This window comes from Biomphalaria glabrata, chromosome 1 (assembly GCF_947242115.1).
Source record: "Biomphalaria glabrata chromosome 1, xgBioGlab47.1, whole genome shotgun sequence".
Lineage (NCBI taxonomy): Eukaryota > Metazoa > Mollusca > Gastropoda > Planorbidae > Biomphalaria > Biomphalaria glabrata.
Window position 1 is genome coordinate 68,877,703 of NC_074711.1, and position 26,268 is coordinate 68,903,970.

General features: G+C 37.7%; 1 protein-coding gene across 4 annotated transcripts in view; it reads right to left on the bottom strand.

Annotated features, from left to right (window-relative positions):
• Positions 1-3,161: 3,161 nt before the first annotated feature.
• The window catches only part of LOC106067553 (carbohydrate sulfotransferase 15-like), a 72,646-nt gene continuing 49,539 nt past the window's right edge, over positions 3,162-26,268 (bottom strand). For all 4 annotated transcript variants that reach the window (XM_056010881.1, XM_056010866.1, XM_056010877.1 and 1 more), the window contains exons 4-8: positions 24,270-24,398; positions 19,659-19,815; positions 18,946-19,102; positions 17,963-18,110; positions 3,162-5,794 (exon numbers count right to left, since the gene is read on the bottom strand). In XM_056010881.1, the coding sequence (XP_055866856.1) occupies positions 5,577-5,794; positions 17,963-18,110; positions 18,946-19,102; positions 19,659-19,815; positions 24,270-24,398 (809 nt within the window). In that variant the 3' untranslated portion in view covers positions 3,162-5,576. The remainder of the gene's footprint in view (positions 5,795-17,962; positions 18,111-18,945; positions 19,103-19,658; positions 19,816-24,269; positions 24,399-26,268) is intronic.

Genomic DNA, 26,268 nt, shown 5'->3' on the forward strand with positions numbered 1-26,268 from the left:
GTTGGGTCTACATATTTGTACTATCAAGTATGACCTTATCGAAAGTGAATTAAGAAATCAAATTATCGACGAGTGCTTGGAACTTGGAATCGGGCCTCAAGCAATACCTACTAAATTGTTACTAAATGAACTTACCCTTACTTTTCAAGGAAAAACAAAGCCATTGTTAACATCAACAGAGTAGTTGGGAGATGTTTTTTTAAAGGATACCTTTAATAGTATTCAACTTTTTCTATTTTTCACAAAATAAATATTATCTTTATTGAGGCCTAAGTGTTATGTAAGTTTTAATTTGATGTGCAGCTAGTTAAACTAAGGCATATTTAGCAACGATAAACTCGATATTGTGCATCTAATCTATATTATGACCATAAAAATATATCTACAAATTTTGTTTTTAAGAATAACTCTGAATAACTTCAATGGAGTGCATAGTTTATACCTATTAGAGCGACCATTGACATACTTTATTTGGCACTCTATTGTATTATACGTGCGTCACATAGAGTAGGTTGTCTATGGATATGTAAAATATATACTACAGATCGACCAAAAAGCAAATTATATTCATAGGATAACTTTTCAAAGTGTTTTGTGTTCTAAGTGTGGTGGAATGTTAGCTAACCGTATTTAAAGGGCGTTAACACACTCTTACTTCTCTTATCTATTGATAAAGCAGAGTTATTCTTCTTTCACTTGTAATGTATGAGGGTAAGCATTGCGGGAGAATGCAAAGATTGAGTTGGATCTCTCAAGTAAATACATTGAAAATGTAAACAAAAAGATGAAACAACTTTCTACTTTAAATTTTTAAACTTTCTAATCTGAATATTGAGGAGTATTATCTTATCTTATATATTACAGACGTTACTTCAAAAAAAGAAGATAATTACGTCCTTCGCATTTCACGTGTCAATCTAGTCATGCATGTTAATCAATGACTGAAACTCTGCTAAGTCGTTGGTTTTCCTGGCTGATTCAGGCAACCCATTCCATTCTCTAATGGCACTAGGGAAGAAGGAGCACTTGTACGAATCAGTTCTAGCGTATGGAATAAGGAATGTGCCTCTATCTTTGTGTCTTTCTGAGTATTTCATTAGATTTTGTTTTTCTATTTGTAAGTTATGGCTTAGTGTTTTATGTACTATAGCTACGTTACGTTTTATTCGTACATTTCAAGTTTCTACAACGACCCAACTTATAAAATTGCAAATCAATGTCTGTGTACATGTTCTCTAGAGTGTCATCACATTCTACAAATGTCTGTGTACATGTTCTCTAGAGAGTCTTCACATTCTACAAATGTCTGTGTACATGTTCTCTAGAGAGTCATCACATTCTACAAATGTCTGTGTACATGTTCTCTAGAGAGTCATCACATTCTACAAATGTCTGTGTACATGTTCTCTAGAGAGTCATCACATTCTACAAATGTCTGTGTACATGTTCTCCAGAGAGTCATCACATTCTACAAATGTCTGTGTACATGTTCTCTAGAGAGTCATCACATTCTACAAATGTCTGTGTACATGTTCTCTAGAGAGTCATCACAGTTCAAGGCGTTGAAGGAGAAAAAGAAAACTAAAATGGACCCGCGGCGGAAAAAGACTTTGTTTGCATCACATGTAGCAAAATATGCATGTCGCAATAGGGTTTATATATCTAGTTCGTCCATCGTGGTTCGATGATGACCACTTTGTCATCCAATAGGGTTTACATAGGCACTTATATTTAGTTTTCATAGACATTACCTTAAAGATGTATTCACTTCGTGTAAATTAGATAAAATATGACAGTACAGACAGACAGACATAATAGATCAAACTGGACAAAGAAAAAAGCTAGACAGACAAAAATGGACATACAATGAAACATTGGTGGGAAGCGTGGTCGAGATGCCAAGTGCGCTTCACCTTGGCTTGGCTTGGCTACCTAGAAGGGGGCTCCGACTCGGGCAGAGTTGTGTTTACAACTAGACGCAGCACGGAAAACCAACTCCTAGATACCCCCTCCCCCTCACTGGTCCGCAAAAGAGATAGGACCAAAAGCGCTCTGAGCATGCTATAAGCATGAAAGTAGCGCTATATAAAAGCTATAATAATAATAACAAGCAAATTTTAAAAAAACAACAAAGCTTATATTGAGTATAGTTGTATTAATTAGTTTGGATCAGTCATGTCATTAACTTTGTCATAGATCTAGAAAAACAAAAAAAAATCTGTGCAATTAGAAATATTTTTTTTTGTTTTTGTTTAGCGTAATTTCATGGTAGATCTCTCAATACGCTAAGATCCTGTCACTTGTCTAGACCAGATGGAAAGGGGTGGAGGCGAGAAAGAAGGGGGTGTGGAGGTCGTAGCTTTTTATTAAATGTATTTACACAAAATAATTTTTAAAAAGTAAGCATCCTGAATTCGAACTCTAGGGCTAAGGTTTCCTTTGTGTCAGGGAGCTGCTTCTAAAATTAGGTTTTATAGTTATTTATAGTCATTTACTTTTTTTTCTATAAACAATAAAGGACACTAATTCAGCTTATCCCACTTTATCAGTCAAGGAACATTTCTTTTTCTTGATAGAGATACAGAACAAAATATGAATTACCATTAGCTAATTAACTAATTTGTTTGTTTATTTTCTCTGGTGTTGTCAGGTAAAAGAAATAATAGTGCACAATTTCAGCTTGACCCGAGATACGTGGTGGGAGAAATTACGTGTACAGACTTTTGACCAGACAGACAGACAAAGTTAATAGAATCTTTGTAATAAGCAGGACAGAAAAGAATGGGCATACAAAGAAAATAAGAATGACAGGCAGAGAGATAAGCAAAGAGACAGGCAGAGAGACAGTCAGAGAGACAGGCAGAGAGACAGGCAGAGAGACAGGCAGAGAGGCAGGCAGAGAGACAGGCAGAGAGACAGGCAGAGAGACAGACAGAGAGACAGGCTAAGAGACAGGCAGAGAAAACAGGCAGAGAGACAGGCGAAGAGACAGTCAGAGAGACAGGCAGAAGATAATACGTGACCCACAAAGAGAGCATTGCAAAAGAATTGCAAACAGAGAGAAAGAGAGCGAGAGAGAAAGATAAACACAATCCCATACAAATATACAGAAGCAGATAAGCACAAGAACACAGCCACACGTGCAATCAGGAGGAAACAGATTTTTTAAATTATTATAAAAATGTGAGCTTTATTTTTTATAACCGATGTACAATGCATTAAACATTTGACATCGTTGTACAGTTATATACAAGACAATACCTGTAACATTTGACATCGTTGTACAGTAATACACCCAAAGCATTGTCCACTAATGTACTTAACACATTCCACAACAGTTATGGCCATGAATCACAAGAGAAACATAGATTGGGTCTCATGATGACATCTATTATTTCATCATAAATTTTAGCAATGGTTCTGGGTATTTTATTTGCTGTAGTTCTGGGTAATTATTTGAACATTAACGTTCTCAGAATTACGTTTTCTGAATTTTTAGACCCATTGCTGTTAGCGTTGCTAATTAACAAAAAAAATGTACTGATACCACAAAAGTAATTCGACATTCGTAAATGTACATCATTAAATCATAATATACATTATCAATAAACAAGAAACTTAATGCAAGCTTTACAAAAAAAAAAACTGCTAATTCCTTCTTTATAAAGCTGCTGATGGTAGTCCTCAATCTATTTGTTGAAAAATGTCAATATTGCAAGGAGTCTTTTCAAGTGAATTTACAGTCATTGCTATAATGGACTTCTACAAAAGGAGTCTTTTCTATAAACTTGTCTATAAACTTAATGTAAACTTGTCATCAGTATATCCACTTTTACAAATTAAACTTTTTTTTGTGCTCAGCAATAAAATGTTGATTGTAGTTCCTTGAAAAAAAAATACATGTAATACATAGAGAACATCTCTTAGCATTTGTTCAGCTCCAGTCATCTCTGACATACCAAGTTGAAGTTTGTTCAGCTCCAGTCATCTCTGACATACCAAGTTGAAGTTTGTTCAGCTCCAGTCATCTCTGACATACCAAGTTGAAGTTTGTTCAGCTCCAGTCATCTCTGACATACCAAGTTGAAGTTTGTTGGCGCCCCTTATTTGCTTGCCTATATATAAATATCGGTACAGAATGAGCATTTCTATGAAGTATCACAAAATAAGTCAAACAAAAGAACAAAACAAAAAACAAATTTCATAAATTATAAAACAGTATAAAAACCCAATACCAATAAAATTTAACCAAAAGTCGGATTTAATTATACATATAACTTTGACATCTCATTGTACAAGGTTCAAATAGCTTTGACATAACTCCCATTGTGAATTGATGTTAATTATTTGTATAACTGTACTTTCTAAAGTCTAAGTACGTACTAAAACATCCTTGACCTCAGAAACTGTGACAATAAGTGGCTTGAAATACAGCAACAAAAAATTATAAAACTTCCGAAATTGAAGAGTTGCAATTCATTACAGGACATGAAAGCAGATTGTAATTACCCCCTCCCCCTTTTTTTTTTCTAGAACAAAAAAGTACATTCTCATATTAGCAACGTTTGATCATAAGGGATCCTCCTTGTCCCACATGCCCTATATGACCTACGTGTCCTACAAGTCCTATATGACCTACTGTCCTACAAGTCCTACACATCATTTCTTACCTGACATATGGTAACATCTAAGTTATCAGTTCATCAAACAATTGATATTTAGTTCCGGTCACAAACTGATAATCCCATCTTAAAAGAGATGTACAATAGGCTGTATATTTTCATCAAGGACTATGTTGATAAATGAAAACACACACACAAATACAAGAAAAACATTTAAAAAAAACAAAGCTTATATTAAGTGTAATTGTATACATCAATTGCATCAGTCGTATTATTATATGTACAATAATTAATTAATTGCGCAAAATTTCAACTTAATCCGAGATTGAGTGTGGGAGAATAACATGTACAAACATTTTACCATTCACACATACAGACAGACGGACAGACAGAGTGAGTTGATATAAGCTGTGTAATGACATTGGTGTAGGCCCCAATTCATGTTCTACTTCTATACTTAGACAAACAATCAAACTAACGGGTAAGATAATTCGATTTCAATTTTATTATATACATAGATTGGGTCTGATTGTCCACAATATGTGGGATGTAGTGTATATATTACAATGACATTGCTTTAAACAGTTACTCCAAGTAACATCCTGTACAGTCACACACAAGATTTCCACTTTTTGTCTCAATACAAACAAAAACAAAAAAATTTGCACATTTCAGAGGCAAGTTTGAGCTACGCTACAAGCCACCGTTGTGGTTATTGGTAGTCAAGTATATTCAATCTACAATCAGTACAATATAACTCAGGTCCCGTTTGCAAAAACAACTGCATTTCAAAGTTTGTGTGTGGCAAAAGTAAGTAGATTTTAAGATAATGAAATCAAATAATGAAGACAGTAAATAAAATAGTGCATGATGTCTTAATATAGCCCTGAACAAATTCGGTTTCATACACTCACAGTGAAGCATTTGTACAGTTGTTATTTTGTGTTCACTACTTTAGTCGCCAGAGTTATTTCTCTGAGCTTCAGACTCTAACCACAGGAACCGGTCATCATGAAGTAGTTGGGATAAGTCCAGGTTGTGGGGGTGGTAGAATGAGTGGAGTAGCTCTCTGGTCTTGTCCAGCATCCCTCCGAGTTTCCTGTCGGACGTCCTTCGAGTGTTGTGTTTGGGCTGCGCCAGAACTCTGTCGTCTTCGACGTCCGACAGCTGCCCTGTGGTCAAAACAACAGGAGATGAAAACAAGGTACAAAATACACACACGCACACATAAAGACACTCGCGCACACACACACACAAACATATTCACACACACAAACACTCACACACACACAAACACACTAACACACACAGGCATACATAATAGTATGACTAAGTTAATCTTAAGGTTTTTGGGTAAGATATATAGGTGTACTTTGGCACTGTGTTCTAATGTTGATCACTAGCCACATTCTCTTTCTGTGAAGTCATTAAAGCTGAGAGGACAAAGATACGCATGGTTACCAAAAGACTAAGAAGTGCTGGAAACCAGCAGGGTTTAATAACACAGGAGACTGTTTGGCTGAGCAGACTTTATAATATTTAAGGGCGGAATAATTATACAAAAAGTTTAGTTTTTGTTTGTTTGTTTGTTGTTTTTTTTTTGTTGTTGTTGTTTTTGTAACATGAAAAACATACAGAGAAAACTGAAGACATACAACATTTACATATACACCATGTATAAAGATTTAAATTTACCATAATTTACATTGAGAGAGATTTCCATTTTTTTTATTTCACATGCTGACCTTTTTGCAGTACAGTGGTAATACATACAATTAACAGTGAAACCTAATATCCTAACCTTAACCCTAACCGTTTGCTAATGTCTATATATTACAATTGATTATTGATTGTACAGTGTAATAGGTTCGCTTAATGCTGTGAGTGATACGAGGAAAACGCAAACAGGGACCTGGTGCCGCAACTGTATTGAGGACCTCAGGGCAATTGATACAAGCTGGGAAGAGGCAGCGGACATGGCTGGAGACCCTAGGGAGACAGCTTGCAGCCCAAAGCGCCGAACTTGTGAGAGTGTATTCCTTCAATAACCTTGAGTTTGAGTTGATTCATTAACAGGTAAACTATGACAAGGTATGGTAGCTCACATAACTAGCGGAGCAATAGGATTAGGATTGCCAAACTATTTATAACCAACATAACTGTAGTAGTAGGAATTAGGATTGCCAAACTAGTTAATCTCAGCCAGATTGAGTCTTTTTGCTGTTATGAGTGTGTGGTCTTATTTCTATACTGTAGCCTACTCCATCTTTCCCTTACCCCTATCTTATCCTTCCTTTAAACATGTTGAATGGACTGATGGTCATGTCTGGAGCTACGATAGATATGAATCGTGATCTAAGAAAATAGTCAAGAACATGAAATAGCCCTAACGCTTGGCATATGTTTAAACATTACAGTTCTAGAAGATCTTTTTGTTTTAATGTATATGTAAATATTTTGTGTAGATTTAGATTACATCTCAAGAAGGTTATAAAGCAAATGTCTAGGTTTATTTACAAGCTACATGCTGTTACCTCCCCTACCTGAGCCAAGTGAAGAGTCGCTGAGGGTTCTCTCTTCTTTGTTAGCGCTTTATAATGACGGAGATACGTATTTCCAGATTTTTATTTAAATGGCCAAAATATTCAAAAACAAATAAAATAAAATTGGTCTATTATCTTTGTTATAATCACAGCAAGGGCCGAATTTAAATAAGTGTCGGTCATGTGTGAATAGAGTGAAATGCCCCGTACACTTTGTCACAGACTTCAATACAAATACGTTTCATTCGAGCGTGTTGACACAGTAAAGGGAAAATCCGATGAGTTGTAACATTTTGTTGATATACTATGTGTTTGGAGTTACAGATCATGAATATTTCCAATAATAACTTAGTAATTGATGTTTCTCTGACGTTATTTTCCTGCGCATCCAATACGGTCAGACTTTCACCGGGTTTCTATGTGACGTCACCCAAACCTATTAATTTATTCTATTGACTTGCTGTCTAAAATGTAAAATGTACATTCTTGTAAAAGAAATCTTTGTCTATGCAGTTAGATCTAGATCTTGTAAGCAAAGAAAAAAGTGCGTGTTAAAAGTAGATTTACATTCTTGACTAACCACGGCAGCCTGTATTTTCTCGCCTGACCACTCAACACAAAACAAACACTATCGCTTGGTTGTCTTGTCATGACCGACAGTCACCAACTACACGTAGTCTAGACTAGCCTTACACTGACCAGTTTGTTCGAATCAGACACACGATCTATTTACTTTTTGGGACAGGGAGGGACTTAGATGAAAATGTCACTTTTTTTTTCTCGAGTTGGTTATCCTAACCCTTTTATATCTACCTATCTGTATATATAACTGTACCAAAGCTCTGGACTAGGCCGTCACTAAGCCTAACAGCTGGACCCCTCAACTGAAGAAAACATTAAGAAACTGGAACAGACACAAAATAGAGCAGTGAGATTCATAACAAACGAATATTCACATTTGACTAGAGTAACACCTTTAGTAAAATCACTAAATTTAGAAAGCCTTCAGGATAGAAGACTTAAAAGTAAAGTAGCAATTATACATAAGACACTGAACCATAATCTTCAAATACAAAAACAAAATTAAATAAAATACTCGGAAAGACACAAAGATAAAGGCACATTCCTTGTCCCATATGCTAGGACAAATTTGTACCAAAGCTCCTTCTTCCCTAGCGCTATTAGAGAATTGAATGGGTTGCCTGAACTAGCCAGGAAAACCAGTGACTTGGCTGAGTTTAGGTCATTGGTTAATATGCATGACTAAATGCATGACGCATAGGACGTAATCATCTTCTTTTTTTGAAGTAACGTCTGTATTATATTAGATAAGATAAGATAACAGCTACTGTAAGAATGAAGCGATACGATTGGTTAAATCTCGTTTCCCTTTCACTATTGTTGAGGGAAGTGACGTTTGCCTAAGCTAAAAACAAAATGTCAGAGAACTCCGTTTTTTTTTTTTTTTGTGATGTCAGGATTTTACTAATGTTTCTAGGCATTTAAATAAAAATGGTAAAAATGTTTACTACTACAACTTTTTACGCAGAATTTAAATATGTCAATAACTCAAATTTGAAAAACCATCGGAATTTCCCTTTAAAATACGTGTAGGCTAAACTAATTTTATAACTTTTGTCAGTATTTAGCATGTATATTTTTTAGGGTTATTGTGAAGTTTTCAATGAGTTGTTATGTCCTGGGCAGTGACTGGGTAGGTGCATGTTCCGCAATGCCGTAAACCCAGCCCTGAAATGGATTGTTTTAATGTTGTTTTTGAAAACAGAAACCTAACTTGATTTCTTTCTTTAAAGAAATAAAACTTAAATCTCCTTGGATATGATCCTTCTTTGGAAATGTTAGGCCAGGATTAGACCTGGGGTAAATCAGGAGTAGGCCAGGAGTAAACCTATTTCAAGTGTTTCACTGTCCTGATCACAAATAAATCGGCAGGAATATTTTCTATACTTCCACATTACAAAAACGGTAGAACTACGGCGGCGCTCAGTTCTAAGAATGTCACCGTGACCTTAAGTTTTATCTTGAGTTGGAACGAAAGGAATTGTGGGCAACTGGCTGTTTCACCTCACAATTGAAATTGTTATGAAAACAAGTGAGACTTGTAGAGAGATGTACGTACAACACACACACACACAGAGATAACACGCACGCACAGACAAACTACAGTAGGCTACACAGACAGCGTACAAATACAAGGTTAAATAAAAACGTGAAATGTCATCTTTCATCCACGCGTCAAGACACACAAAAAAAGTGTCTTTAAATTAACGTGTAATCTGAAAAGATGGCAATTATGTTTAAGAAATAATATCTGCAGGATTTGATTTTGTACACAGATAAGTTGCGCGCAGGTAACTAGAGTCTTACCTTGACATGAATGTAAGTGTAGGCCTGTATGCTAGTCTGGGACACTTTGTTCAAGACAGAAAGAGAGATGGTCTCAAGACAGGACGGAAAAGATGAGACATTGAGACAAACAGGCAAAACGAAAGAGAAACAACGTGTGTGTGTGTTTGGGAGAGAGAAAAGTTTGTCTGTGAGAAAATGAAAATGTGTGTGTGTGTGTGTGTTTTCGTGTGCCAGCGACAGCGATAGAGAGAAAGCGAAAGAAAAATGACAAGAAGAAAAGGGAGACTGAGACAAATGTGTCCATGAGACTGAGACAAATGTGTCCATGAGACTGATACAAATGTGTCCATGAGACTGAGACAAATGTGTCCATGAGACTCAGACAAATGTGTCCATGAGACTCAGACAAATGTGTCCATGAGACTCAGACAAATGTGTCCATGAGACTGAGACAAATGTGTCCATGAGACTGAGACAAATGTGTCCATGAGACTGAGACAAATGTGTCCATGAGACTGAGACAAATGTGTCCATGAGACTGAGACAAATGTGTCCATGAGACTGAGACAAATGTGTCCATGAGACTGAGAGAGAGAGACAAAGAGATTTAGAGACAAAGAGAAAGAATAAGAGATAGAAAGAACATTGTTAAAAATTAACTCAATAAAAATAGAGATAAAAGTCAATGGTGTATATGTGTAAGGGAGACAGAGAGAGAGAGAGAATAAGAGAGAGAAAGACCTAAAACGATACAGAGTGAGAGCGAGTGAGAGAAAGTAAATAATGAAGTTTGCATGAGAGAAGAAGTTAGAATGATATAGAGAAAGAAAGAAAGAGTGAGAGAAAGAACCAGTGGAAAACAGAAAGATTGAGAGACAAATATACCAATAGTTTGTGTGTACGAGAAAGAGACTAAAAGAAGAGACAGTGACAAAGAGAGAGAGAGAGAGAGAGAGAGAGAGAGAATGAAAAGAAAGAAGTGGAGTTAGAAAGAAAAGAAACAGAAGAAAAAGTAACAAACAAAGAGTCAGATTGTATGTGTCTATGTGAGACAGAGAGAGAAAAAATAAAACAAAAAATGTTAGAACAGAAAAAAGAGAGAGAAAAGACGATGAGAGATAGGGAAGACTTTCTTTAAAGAGGAGAGAAGATTTTAAAATATAGATATTGTTACGATCCTCTCCTAATCAGGTCTTCCGTAAACACTGCTAAAACTCAACACAACATAACCCTGCCCTGAGTGATTCACGTGTGTGTCAGCTGAGCCTGAGTTAACCCTTTTGCGCCGCCAATAGGGTCGTAACACTGCCCCCTTCTCAGATTTGTCCGTCCCGGACAAAAATCTATCACACGACATGGGCAGTGGAGGTGAATCGACGCAGGAGGAGGTCTATCAGTGGGGGCGACAATGGGCTTATAGTGCCATCTCGATGGAGCCATCTGTGTTGTAGTCAGCGTATGTCTCTTTCTCCTACTCCAGTTGACCTTCACCTGGTTGCACTGACGTCTTGGTTGCATCGCACTGCACTTTGGACTCAGCAAACGTCGCCTTCTTTGGTCGCTCACTACTGAGAGCAGCCACTTAACACATGGGGAGGTATATGTCAGGACAGGGGTCACCAAGATCGTTGGTCTAACAGGTTTCTTCATAGGGCTTTGAAGAGAAAGACTTGGGGGTTGGGTTTCAGGTTCACAGGAGGGGAAATAGTGGCACACATCATCTTCAGGCTTGTCCGGAGGGCAAACTAGTGGAGCAAGTTGGCAGCACTCCACTTGCGAAGGACCCTCATCTTCAGCATCAGGCTCCAGTTCACTTACTTGACCATCATCAGGGCTTCTCACTATGGTCTCGTCAGCAGGACAAACGTCTGTTGGGTGCAGACCTTGCCTATGGGTTCCTTGAAGTTGGCGTTCTCCCTGCAAAGCTCGACACACAAAGTTCTTGCCAAACATCTGGGTGCAGCCACCAAGATTTGAGTTCCTCTCAACAGCACTGACAGATTGACAGATGTCTTTAATGTCCTCAGCTACAGGCTTGAGGTAAGACACGACGTTGTCTTGTTCTATCTGGCTGATGGAGGCACTCACGTCATGGACGTCTGTAGCAAAAGCGTTGGTTAAACTATTGGTCTCGGTCTCTTCTCTTGTTTCTTCACCTGTTTCTGCGAGTCACCCTTGATCACATTCTGAAAGCCAGCCAACATCTGCTCTTGAAAGGTGATCAAGAGCTCTACAACATCGGGTTTGAGTTCAAAGAGGTACGTGTTCGGATCTTCCTCTTCATCCACTAGGGCTTGCCGGAGACGTTCTTTAAGAGTTTCGTTGTTCCTTTCGTAGTACTTCAGTCCTCGCCATTTCAGCTCTTGTTTCAGTTCTTTCAGATTCAGTTCATCTAGCAGTTTTACAGAAGCCATAGGAAATCCCACTTCTGACACCAGTGTTACGATCCTCTCCTAATCAGGTCTTCCGTAAACACTGCTAAAACTCAACACAACACATCAACAACCTGACAACAAGAGCTTCACAATATCGGGTACTTTAATAATGAGTGAATAAGTAGGTAACAGACAATACTAGACAATTGGCATCAAACACATCAACAACTAAAATGTCACTCTGTACATCACCGTACAAAACTCTACTGTCTCTCTTTCTGGACTTGTACATCAACACATGAGGACTCGACCAGGACCGACTTCATGGCCGACTAACAGTCCCGGTCTCGACGCTCTCCGGTCTTGAACTGCCGCTTTCCTACACAGTGTCACTCGTACACGCAGGCTTTCGATCACATGACCATAACATTGGTAATATTTGCGTGTAATCGTGTAATCGTAGTACTGTCCCTTGTCCATGGCCCCGCTGACCTGAGTGATTCACGTGTGTGTCAGCTGAGCCTGAGTTAACCCTTTTGCGCCGCCAATAGGGTCGTAACAATATATATGTATGTCAATGTCTGCTGCACCCATACAAAAAACAACAACATGGCGCCTCTCTGAAGCAATGTCAGTGCAAGATTGATTGGAATCATTACTAACGATGTAACTCGCGTCTTTTGAAGCATGAGTCAAACCAGAGTGCTACCGAAACTTCACAGGTGTGAGGTTTTTTTTTACTTCCGTCAAGCACACCATCTGACGAAATAAAGTCTGGACTTCATTAGACCTGGCTGAACTCAGAGATGTCGCTTCACGATTGTAGGAGGTCATAGACCTATACATGCATACATTCATTCGTGAATTATATTTTACATATTTTGAAAGAAAATTTCTCACTAAATGTCTATCTATGTGTGTTTCTAACCAGATCTAGTCGAAGTTTAAACTCTGAGTGGTGAACATTGGGACATTTTTGTCTTGACAAATTGCAGCGGGAGAACAAATGTAAGTGTGCATCATGGGAGCTAGAAATAAAATGAGAAACAATTCATGCATATCAAAGTATTTCACTTACAACATACTGATAAAAAGTCTTCAAATAAGACCCTTAAACAAACTTTCCATCTCAGTGCACACTATATAAAACGGTCTAAAGACGTAGACTCACTGGTGTGTGTTTGCACTCACTACTTCCACAACTAAGTTGACTTCTCTAAGACGCCGGTCGTGACCAATATCCTGATGTACTCGTGGGGAACATTGATGACATTACGTTCTCGGTTCCCTCTCTTGTTATTCACTTCCTGTAGAGGTGAGTGAAGTCTTCTGCTACCTGTCGGGGACATCGCTACCAAACGGACATACTTTAGTTAGTGTCAGGGGCGTGTAACTCTGTTCTGTTGAATGAATTATGAATTGACTATTTGTACAAGAGTTGCTATCCCAAGATTATCGGTCGCTTTTGTTTTTCTTTTTTTGTTTTTTTTTACTTGGCATCTTCGGCATCAGGAAAGAAAAAAAAAAGCGTGGCGCTTTTCATTATGGCAAACTGAAACTCTACCCATAATGCAATTACAGCCCACGTCAGAGAGTAGTGTAAACACGAGTGTAGTCTGCTATATTTTGTGGGATTGCAGGAACATTCGCAGAACTAAATTTGTAGCCACTCAGTACTTGAGAGTGAAAGAGCAGGGGAGGTGATAGGGCGATCATTTGTTAGGGCTGAGACAGAAGAAAAAGAATATTCACATAATTAGATGAATGAAATGTGATGTATTTTTGATGTAATTAGATGAATGAAATGTGATGTATTTTTGACGTTATTACATGAATGAAATGTGATGTATTTTTGATGTAATTAGATGAATGAAATGTGATGTATTTTTGACGTTATTACATGAATGAAATGTGATGTATTTTTGATGTAATTAGATGAATGCAATGTGATGTATTTTTGATGTTCTCTGTGGACAAGAAGTATTTTTAAATCCTACATTAATGTAAGTGAAAGTATTGAATTAATTCAAATGGAAACGAAAGCAGGAGAGGGGACTCTATCGGCAGGAATGCAAAGCAAACACAAAAGTGTATAGTTTAAAAAAAAAAGGTAAGACGGAGTGAAACATTGAGCACATGAAACAATATTCATTGCTAATAAACATTAGTCTAGAGACGTTCTACTGTTTCAAGACAAAAGCAAGAAAGTCAATCTGAAGTTAGCAGTACCTTGAGTCTAGACATCCCAATGAAAGATTGCATTATCCCAACAATATAGTAACAACCTGAAGATCAAGAGTATTTCAGATAATGTTTCCCTAAATCAAGTAGAACACTTTCAAACAATGCGATAACAAATATTACTCTGATTTTCGAATTTATGGAAGCGATACATACAATGGCATCTTTAAATCCAAACCATTCATCATGTGTGTGGCGAATTCGCAAAAACAAATTTCACTTTTTTCTTTTTTTTTCGATATAAGAATCCTCTTTTTAGAAAATCTAAAGTAAGTTTATTTTGTATAAAGACAATACTTAGGGCAAATGATGTAGCAGAATTCTCGTGGATGTGGGTTCAAGAATAGGATGGTGCCCCCCCCCACACCGTCCTCCAGATACAAGAAATTCAATGTGACCAAAGACAAATCGATTTGAGATATCCTTTTGTAACATTTACAGTGGCTCAAATACATCAACAAAACCGAATAAAATACTCAGAAAGACACAAAGATCAAGGCACATTCCTCGTTCCAAATGCTAGGACACATTTGTACAAATACTCCTTCTTCCCTAGTACTATTAGAGCATGGAATGGGTTGCCTGAGCCAGCCAGGAAAACCAGTGACTTTGCAGAATTTAAGTTATTGATTAACATGCATGACAAGACTGACCTAGGAACACGCGTAGGACGTAATTATCTTTTTTTTTTTTTTGAAGTAACTTCTGTACTTGAAAAGATAAGATAAGATGACAGACATCCTTCTGTAACAATTTAAGTGCTTCACATTGTTTTGTTCTTCAAATTAAGACATAAGTGTCTTGAAGAGCTGTAGAGTCGATAGCATTACAATCAGCTATAGCCAGTGACGTAGCGACCAAGGTACGATGTGGGTTCATTACGACTGGGGCCATGGCGATTGGTACTCTACAGGAGCCCTTGAAAGTTAGTCGTTTATTGGATTTAAGGGGATGTACAAGCATCGAGTCTCACGTGACCCTGCCACAGTGAATTGTCTCTTTTGTAACACTAATTGTATCGCTTGATACGATGAGAACCACTGTAATAGTTTAAAAAACTGAAAGGTATTTCTTGCTACTGGAAGTTGTTGATGCTGAGGGTGGAGATAAATGGCGGGACATTCAAGTGTTTCCCTATGCTGTTGCCTTGCACTTTAGTGCAAACACATGTCTGGCGGCCATTAATAGAACATCACAATCTTTCACGTGCACTTTGTGTGACGCGCTCACAAAGAAAACAAACTAGCGCCTGGGTCTAAAAATAGATCTGAAGTTATATATCTGATGATCACGGGATATCAGGAAATATTCATTTGCAACAAAACAAGAAAACAAAAACAAGATTGCAAAGAGAGTTTGAGTTATCACACAAACTCAGAGGCGACCCCGAATTATTTAGGCATTTATATCCAAATGTAAATCTAGATCTGGGCTCTATTTAGTCTAATTTAAATTGTCGTAAAGTGTGTAATGAGAATATGTCAAGACTGCGTTATAAAAAAAGTCCGTTTTTTAAACTTACAACTAAAGCGAAGTTCGTATAAAAAAATTGTTTTCTTAAACAAAATTTAAATCCGTGAGTTACGGTTATAATGAGCCATTGATACTTTTTTAATTGTGGCCTTAGATGCTAATTGACTTAATAATGAACATGTCTGACCGTTTAGAAAACTGACCTCCCCTGAAGTTTTTTATCTAAAAGTGGTGTATTTTTATGAAATATATGCTTGCTTAGTTAATTTTAAAAATTGAAACGTTCATTTTAGGAAAAGACAAAAAGTAGCCCTAACCCATGTAAAGAACAGGCTCAATAAACATCCTAACACAAGAACACTTGCAGGCTTTCATATTGAAGATTGGGTATAAAGAAATTGTTATGGCACAAGCATTAACTATAAGATAAGCGAGTAGTGTGTTGATGAGGACCCTTTCTTATCTCCCTTGAATGTGGCGACATTGAACGTTTCACGTCACTTCCTTTTCAACGTGTTGTTTTGTTGTCCATCTTTTGGGTGTGACTTCAAGCATCCCACAGGACGGCTGAGGGGGGAGGTGTAGACAGCGGGCAGAGTTCGAACCCGGGACCACTGAGACGACACTCCAGAGCGCATTAAAAACGAATAGGCAGCCTCCAAGTGTGGTGTTTTACTCTTTTTAGTCATATCAATATTATGCCATATACAAATTAAGATTGTGATTGAAATGAAGATTATTTTTTACACATGTCACGTTCCCAAAGCCTGTAAGTCTATTGACATGTAGAAACACAACACACGTCATTAAAACCCACATTTCCACAAATGCGTTCAGTTGTATACATATTGTTATGACTTTGCCATGCGCACCGCCATCCAAGATAGTGCAGAAAGAAGGTGCGCACTATCTGTGACTAAACAAGTCGGATGTTGACATGGGAGAAAAACGATTTCCGCCCAAGTCTAGAGCCAATATGGAGATGCTGTGCTCAAGGCAGATGTCCTTTGTGTTTGTCATGTCTCAGTGTAAATAAACGTCAATGTCCTCGTTGAGTTGCCTCACTTAAGTTATTACAATATCATAAGCAATCAAGCTGTTGGCCGGACTATATGTTAATGCCCGATTTGGACACCCGGTCCGCCCCTGTAGTTCTCTGTAGATATCTGTCATAGATGAAAATCTTCCCATAAATAATCATCTGCGTCAAAAGATCGCAAGGTCTGAAAGGGGAACAACTTTTCTTTATAAACAAAGATATGAAATTCTAGAGATTTCACGAGAGTAATAAGATTTTTTAAAAATATTTGGACCCTTCACTAAACTGTTGCTCTTTCATACCAACCCAATAATATACCTTCCTGGTACTCCTAAGTGCTCACTAACTTTAAGTTAGAAATTTATTCTAGTGCTAGAACTCCCATACCTTTTCTTTTTTTTCTTTGCTTTATGTGTGTGTGTGTGTGCGTGTGTGTGCGTAAGTGTGTTTAAGATGGGATCTGGAAGTCATTCAAGAGTTCGAGTTACTTCTGACAGAGATATTGATGTCCAAATAAACCATCTCTCAGATCAGAACGTTTTGTCTAAACATCAGCCGCACGGCTGCATAGAAAGATGATAAATAAATACTATAATGATGAGTGCAGGATTCAATGTGATTCGTCAGATTGGGATTAGCTTCGCGTTATGGTGCGTGTGTGTGTGTGTGTGTTTCTTTCAGATCTTGGCTATGACGATAACGTTTACTCTACACCTGCAAGACTTAACGCCAAGACAAATACGAACTGAGACAGGTCAAAGTGACCTTCCCATTGAGAAAACAATGCCAGCAGGTTCAAACTGTACACACACACAAATCTCATTGACCATTCAAGTAAGAGTTATCTTCTCCTGTACTCTCAGAAATGGGCGGCGTAAAGAGGAGTGTCTACGAAAAGTGAATTAAATTGAGCAACACCTGGCCTGCTCTGGATGAGGTTCCCTCACAAAGACAGAGATCTACAGCCACACGAATGACTGCCAGTCAGAGGCTTCGCTGTTGTTTCCTTTTTTTAACAAGTTTATATCAATTCAGGCCTCCCTCTTTCTCTCACTCTCTCTCCTTAAACCTTTTTCCTATTCTTCACCCTCTCTTTCTCCTCCCCATCCTTTACCTCTCTCTCTCTCTCTCTCTCTCTCTCTTTCTCTCTCTCTTTCTCTCTCTCTCTCTCTTTCTCTCTCTCTCTCTCTCTTTTCATAAAGCACTTTAAAAATAATTTAATTCATTGTATTTGATCTTCTTAAGAACAAATATTAAATCAAATCTTTACACCAACATTCATTCATTCATTGTACTAACTTAATTGCAAGAAGGTGTGCACTTGTCTGACAGTGGACAGCGGCTTTGCAGAATAATCCTCCAGCCTGACCACAGCTACCTGCGATCGTGGAAATAAAGTCAACCACTCCTGCAGGTACTGGTAGTAAAGACCCACTCTCAAGCGTACCTGTAGAAAAATATGGGGGTAATGATAACTTAGTCATTGTCGTGGTCATCAAAATGTGAATCAGTAGTTGAATGTACAACTAGTGCTGCCAATGATGTGTATGTCTGTGTATATGTTGTGTATGTGTGTGTGTACGTTGTGTATGTCTGTGTATACGTTGTGTATGTCTGTGTATATGTTGTGTATGTGTGTGTGTACGTTGTGTATGTCTGTGTATACGTTGTGTATGTCTGTGTATATGTTGTGTATGTGTGTGTGTACGTTGTGTATGTCTGTGTATACGTTGTGTATGTCTGTGTATACGTTGTGTATGTCTGTGTATACGTTGTGTATGTCTGTGTATACGTTGTGTATGTCTGTGTATACGTTGTGTATGTCTGTGTATACGTTGTGTATGTGTGTGTATGTATACGTTGTGTATGTCTGTGTATACGTTGTATATGTCTGTGTATACGTTGTGTATGTCTGTGTATACGTTGTGTATGTCTGTGTATGTATACGTTGTGTATGTCTGTGTATACGTTGTGTATGTCTGTGTATACGTTGTGTATGTCTGTGTATGTATACGTTGTGTATGTTTGTGTATGTATATGCTGTGTATGTTGGTGTATAACGTTTGATGTCTGGTTGAAATAGTCCCGATTTATACTTCTGACTTTTTTAGATAAACCTTTTTCTACAGTCTTAAACAATGTGTTTAGGGACTTAAATATATTTTTAAATAGTACCATCTCGTGAGGAACATCTAACATCTACATTAAATATAAACAGGTTGTTACCATTTGACTAAGCGAACATAAAAGAGGTTGAAAAGAGAATGTATAAACAAATTTACCCTTGACTTTCCTGCAACTGAAGAATTATAAATACAAGCTCGCATTCCGAATCTATCAATACATTCGTTCAGGAGCTGAATGCCGTTCTCTGCAGCTTGATGGAAATCTTCAGGACTTTTGTCACTACGTTGGAAGTATAAGAAATCTGAATACAATCTGAAGACAGAAATAAAACAGTATTCATGACTTTAGGGTTGTGTATGGTTCATGTTTAGTATCTAAATGTCTTGTGTTTATATTTCATATCTAAGTAACTTATCTTTTGTATGGAAATTGAGGCTCACGTACTATATTTGTTTGCTTATTTAGTATATTACTGAAACTTCTTTTGAGTACCATTGGACAGATAATCATATGGAGAAGATTAGCTAATATATAAAATTAAGCAGAATACTTTTGTGTATTATAAGCAATGAATACATTGATGGTTTTTTTACATTCTATGAAACATACGAAGTTGTCAGAAAAGGAAGAAAAGAGAAATGCAATTTCATTTCAAATCTCCACGCTAACTTTATTCTACAAAAGAAATAGAAGAACAGAAAAACATATAACAATCAAGTAGTATTTAAACTAAAACTATTATTTCATTGACTCTTGTGTATATGAGCTTAATGTAATGTAAATATATGTTAACAATGTGTTTTGTGTTTTTATATGTATTGATAGAAATGTCATCAAGTCTATCTACAGCCTAGGGATTCTAACCTACCTGTCTATAGGATTCCTAAGTATAATTATGATCCGCGCCTGCGGAATGACTGCGTAGACATGGTGTGCGTTAGTAAATCTCGGAACCGTCATCCCGCAGTTTTCTGGATTCTTCCACCAGTCATCATTGTACCACAGAGTGGACACGCTGCCATCACCTGTAGGATACCAACACATTACAGCCGTTTTAAACACTGTCTTACATGTTTTACTTTATCGCAGGCCTAGATTACTTTTTAAATATTGTACCGTACAGAGGCGGCCTTAGCAGTGCGCGGCGCCCTGGGCGAGTGTCATATGTGGGGCCCTGTGCCTATATATATACAGTACCACACATGGGCGTAGCCAGGGGGGGTTGGGGTTCCAACCCCCCCCCCCCCGAAATGATATCCCCCCTGGAGGGGGGGGGGGAACGGAATTAAGTGACTGATTTTTGCATTCATTTTGTTTATTTTAGGTGAGATTTTAATACTAAATCATCACTTACTACAGCACAGCCGAGGGGTTTTTGAGATAAAAACCCTCTACCAGGGGTTTTAAGTTTAAAACCCCATACCTGGAGGTTTTGAGATTTAAAAAAAAACCTATCAGGGGGTTTTGAGATACAAATCCCTCTACCAGGGGGTTTTGAGTTTAAAACCACCTATTACCTTATCAGTAGACCCTTCACAATGGTTACAGATCAACGCTCAGTGTCTTTTATGTTTGACCAGCAGAACAAGGGCAAGATCAAAAACGAAAAGATTCAAAGATGGCGACTGGAGCTTAGTTGTTTCCAATATGACGTCGTATATCGACCCGGGAAACAAAACGCTGCGGCGGATACCTTTTCAAGGAACCACTTTGCGTCAGCAATGACTGGAGAAGACCTCAAACTGTTACACAACAACCTCTGTCACCCAGGGGTCACGAGACTCCTCCATTTCGTTCGGACTAAGAACTTACCTTTTTCCTGCGAGGACGTCCGCAAAGTGGTAAACCAATGTAAAACTTGCGCTGAACTGAAGCCTAGATTCTTCAAACAGTTTTCAGGCACCCTCATCAAGGCTACCCAACCATTTCAGAGAGTAAGCATTGATTTTAAGGGGCCACTCCCATCTGCTACTCACAACAAATACTTATTAACAATGGTGGATGAGTACTCACGCTTCCCATTTGCCTACCCATGTCCCGATATGTCCTCATCTACTGTCATAAAGTGTTTAAATCAGCTGTTTTCCTTAGTTGGGATGCCAGAGTACGTCCATTCTGAAAGAGGTACGTCCTTTATGTCGAGGGAGGTGCAATCCTTTCTGCACGAGAGGGGAATAGCTACAAGTAGAACAACAGCTTTTAATCCTTCAGGCAACAGACAAATTGAACGACTAAACAAAACTCTATGGAACGCTGTTACTTTAGCACTGAAAGACCTCGATCTCCCGATCTCGAGATGGGAGCTTGCCTTGAACCAGGCCCTTTACTCGATTAGATCATTACTATCTACGGCAACAAACGAAACTCCACATGAGAGAGTTTTCCGGTTCAACCGGAAATCCTCCTTCGGGATATCTATCCCCACTTGGCTATCTAGCCCAGGTCGAGTGTTGCTGAGAAGAGAGAACCGATCTTCAAAATATGATCCTCTCTCGGAGGAAGTCGAATTGCTGATGTGTAACCCCCAATATGCCGTGGTACGGTTGCCCAGCGGTAAAGAGGAGACGGTCTCTCTAAGACGCTTGGCTCCCACCCCCTCCCCATCCACAACAACAAGTGAACCTTCGTTCTTCCCTCAGAGTGAGGATAATGAATATCCTCCAGAAACTCAAAACACGGAAGTACCAGCCAACACCCCTACGGTGATACAAGAAAGGAAAGAACCCCTGGTAGGCTCTGAGGACCTCCGAGCGCTTCCTCTTGAAAATACCCCACTTGACGCTCAGGAACTCACTAGTGACTCCCAAACTGTAGAACAGGATAGTCAACCCCGTTACAACTTAAGAGAGAGAAGAACCAGACCGAACTATAGAGTCTAGAGTTGTTTCTTTATTGCACTACCTATGTTCTACATAAACTGGCATTGTTTATCTCTTGCTACTGATACTAGAGTTTACTTTTCACTTACTTACGTGCATGTTTACTTACTACACTATTTGTTAATATTTAAAACAGAAACTAGTAATTGTTTATAAGTCATACAACAGATACTGGTTTTTAGGTTTCTTTGTATCACCATTTATTAATGTTTACAAGAGAAATTAATATTTCGACACTGTTTATTGATCTATTATATTACATGCACTGGCATTCTCTTTTTATTTATGCTATTGGCCTACTATATTACTATACTTGCTATTTTAATTCTAGGCGGGGTGAATGTGGTGAAATAGTTACTATTTGTTTATGTTTGTGTAACGTCGTAAGAATGTGTTCACAACATTGATCTAGTGTGCTACAGTCTAAGTCTCTTTCGTCAGTTCATGTGTCGTTCTAGTTTAATAAAGCCTTGTTTTAGGTTACTCTTCAGTGTTCCTTTATTTCTTATTACAACTTACTACACTGCTTCTAAGAAAGTGACCAATTTCATTTGAAATACTTCGCAGAGCATCGTTTGGCGGCAGGGTAGGAGCCCCATTACAGTAACAATTAACCGATCTACTCATAAACCCTTTAGTGAAGTCACTTAAGGGATAGAGTCAAATGTTGCTCAGTTACTACAGTCATTTACTTCTAGCGCATTGAAGACTTTTATACATGAAGACAGAAGGACACTTATTACATTTTAGGCGTATTGATAAATGAAGCATCAAGAAACAAGAAAAAAAAATTGCGACTTTTCAACATTGTAGAATAAAATTTCCAAGTGATTTCGCTATTAACACAAAGTAATTGTTATCATCTTATTGTCAACACAATCCTTTAGATAGAACATTCATACATGGTTTATTTAGTCTATATATTTGAAAATCTCTTCCTGTATCTCTCTCTCCTCTCGATCTCTCTCCTTCTTATCTCTCTCCTTCCTATCTCTCTCCTCTCTATCTCTCTCCTCTCTGTCTCTCTCCTCTCTATCTCTCTCCTCTCTATCTTTCTCCTTCCTATCTCTCTCCTTCCTATCTCTCTCCTCTCTATCTCTCTCCTCTCTATCTCTCTCCTTCCTATCTGTCTCCTCTCCATCTCTCTCCTTCCTATCTCTCTCCTCTCTATCTCTCTCCTCTCTATCTCTCTCCTCTCTATTTCTCTCCTTCCTATCTCTCTCCTTCCTATCTCTCTCCTCTCTATCTCTCTCCTCTCTATCTCTCTCCTCTCTATCTCTCTCCTTCCTATCTCTCTCCTTCCTATCTCTCTCCTCTCTATCTCTCTCCTTTCTATCTCTCTCCTCTCTATTTCTCTCCTTCCTATCGCTCTCCTTCCTATCTCTCTCCTCTCTATCTCTCTCCTCTCATTCTCTCTCCTCGCTATCTCTCTCCTTCCTATCTCTCTCCTCCTAATCTTTCTCCTCCCTATCTTTCCCTATCTTCTTTTCTCACGATTTACTTTAGGCTCCAATGTACTGGTGGGATAGTTGGCCAAAGCAAATATGAACATCACTAATTGACTAATACATAAACTTAGCATCATTGACTAATGGAAGATGTGAATCCGAATTTTTCCTTATTGTATGTTTATTATTTAAATAAAACTAACAATTTAGCATTTAGTTTTTATCAGATTCAATAATAACATTACTCAACACATAGGCTACCTGTAACTGTGATGATATTGCACATAGGCCACCTTTAACTTTGATGATTCAACAAATAGGCTACCAATAACCTTAATTATTCAACTCATAGGCTACCTGTACCTTTAATGATTCAACTCATAGGCTACTGTAACTTTCATGATTCAACAAATATGCTACCCATAATTTAAATGATTCAACTCATAGGCTACCTGTAACTTTGATGATTCAACAAATAGGCTACCAATAATTTTCATTATTCAACTCATTGGCTACCTGTAACTTTAATAATTCAATTCATAGGCTACTGTAACTTTGATGATTCAACAAATATGCTACCCATAACTTGAATGATTCAAGTCATAGGCTACCTGTAACTTTGATGATTCAACAAATATGCTACCCATAACTTGAATGATTCAAGTCATAGGCTACTGTAACTTTGATGATTCAACAAATATGCTACCCATAACTTGAATGATTCAAGTCATAGGCTACCTGTAACTTTGATGATTCAACTCATAGGCTACCTGTAACTTTGATGATTTAACAAATAGGCTACCAATAACCTTAATTATTCAACTCATAGGCTACCTGTACCTTTAATGATTCAACTCATAGGCTACTATAACTTTGATGATTCAACAAATATGCTACCCATAATTTGAATGATTCAACTCATAAGCTACCTGTACCTTTTATGATTCAACAAATAGGCTACCAATAATTTTCATTATTCAACTCATAGGCTACCTGTAACTTTAATAATTCAATTCATAGGCTACTGTAACTTTGATGATTCAACAAATATGCTACCCATAACTTGAATGATTCAAGTCATAGGCTACCTGTAACTTCAATGATTCAACACATAGGCTAACTGTAACTTTGATGATTCAACACATAGGCTACCTGTAATTTTAGGGTACGTAATACTTCCATTTGTCGATGTCCCAGCTTGTTGTATTTTCAGTGCTACACCATCGTAGAGGTCGACGTAGTCGGAGAATGGAATGGGCTGTGTGAAGTTCAGGAACATACCTGAGGAGATACAACTGTGATGATGACGTACTTCCTGAACAAAGAAGTTTGGCAGACGACCAAGTTGCTAGAATTATTTGTAAACTTTACTACAATCAACTAATTTGAGTTTTTTTTATAAACAACTATTTTTGCTACATACATAATAAAACAATTATTTTTATTTGAATTACTAATTAAAGCAATTCCTCCTTTATAGAGCTGAAGAAAAAAAACTAAAAAAACACTGTGTATAAAGACTGTATATAAATCTACTCAGAGTCCGAGTATATACAATTGAAATGATAGGCCTATAGATTCAGACTTAAAAGACAGTGCGAAAAATGTTCCTGAACCTCTATTAATTTTTTAAACTCTTTAATGAATATGATTTATACACACAGAAACACAAACTTTCATAAAGTTATATTGTATGAAATGTCACGCAGAAACGCAGCTTGTTTCCGTACATTGGCAATAGAGCTGCAAAACGTGTGTCATGTTGAAGGTATTTTGTCTTGCTTGCAGCTTTACTTCGTTCTCCAGCATTGTACCTCAGAATCTTGTTCTCAGTGTTCTCCTGTTCTCTGAGGGAGTGAGTTGCAACTTGTAGACATTGGTGTGATGATCGTCTATGGACAGCTGAAATGCATGACGCCATCCCTCCACTGAATTGTTTGTTCGTGGTACATTGTCCTGTACATGATCTTTAACATTCCATAATTCTATCGAAATCTTGGATTCACTCTGCGGTTTCGTCTCTGGCGACCAATATAGTTGTCCCAACAATAGTCATACAAATTCGCTACAACATCTGACCAAGGGTCATCTAGAACTACGCAGTATTTACATCGGCAGGTGGAACAAATGAGATTCAACAAACATTTGGCGAGATATGTGATCGCCAGCTTACCTAATCCTGACACGCCTAAGTTCGCCCTGGTTTGATCAAAGAGAGATGCCGCAGATTTCTTATAATACTATGTGTCACGTACACAGTATCTATATTTAGCTCGTCAGCGACCTCGGGTAATTCCTTCACGCGGAGAGCTATGTTCAGAATAAATGTGATTGGTTTTGAGGTGTTGTTTGTTGTACATTGAGCTGCACTTATTGGTCAGATTTCAACCAAGCGGCAATGAGATAAGAGTCACATGGCAAAACGCCCAAAGCTCTGTAAATTTCTAGATTTTTAGTCAGTCTTGTATGGAACGTGTTAGCGAGAACATGTACTGAGTTTTGTATTAGAACTCAATCATATTATTGTGTAGATCAGTTATTTTATTCAAGTACATTTAACCATTGTAATTATTTGTGAATAGCTTTTCCAAGTTTTGAATTAAAGCATTTATTTTAGACGAAGAGGAGTTTTTTCATTGAATATAATAAAATACTTAGATCGTATTGTCAAACAGTAACTTCTAGATTTAGATGATCCTCTTATCAACTGGCAACTTCTAGATGATCATCTTATCAACTAGCTACTTCTAAATGATCATCTTATCAAAAGACGATTTCAAGATCCTCGGCAATAACGATCATTGATGGTGTGATACAGATCAAGATAATCTTCAACGTGACATCTATCATAGCATCTTCATAGATCTTGACATCTGACATCCACAATTGGTGATTGTGACAGTGGAACCATTGATGATTGTGACACTATGACACACATGTGTAACACACACATCATCTTACCTAACCCTTCAACAGGGTTACCATTCAAAAATCATTATTATATTTTTAGGAGAATGAGGTAAAATTGTATATACTCTCTTTCTCTGCAAACATGGCCTACTTCTAGATCTATTAAAACTTCAAGAAGATAAAGATCTCAACAAAAATGCTGCCCAGGACCTTCACTAACATAAATCCAGTACTTTTATAC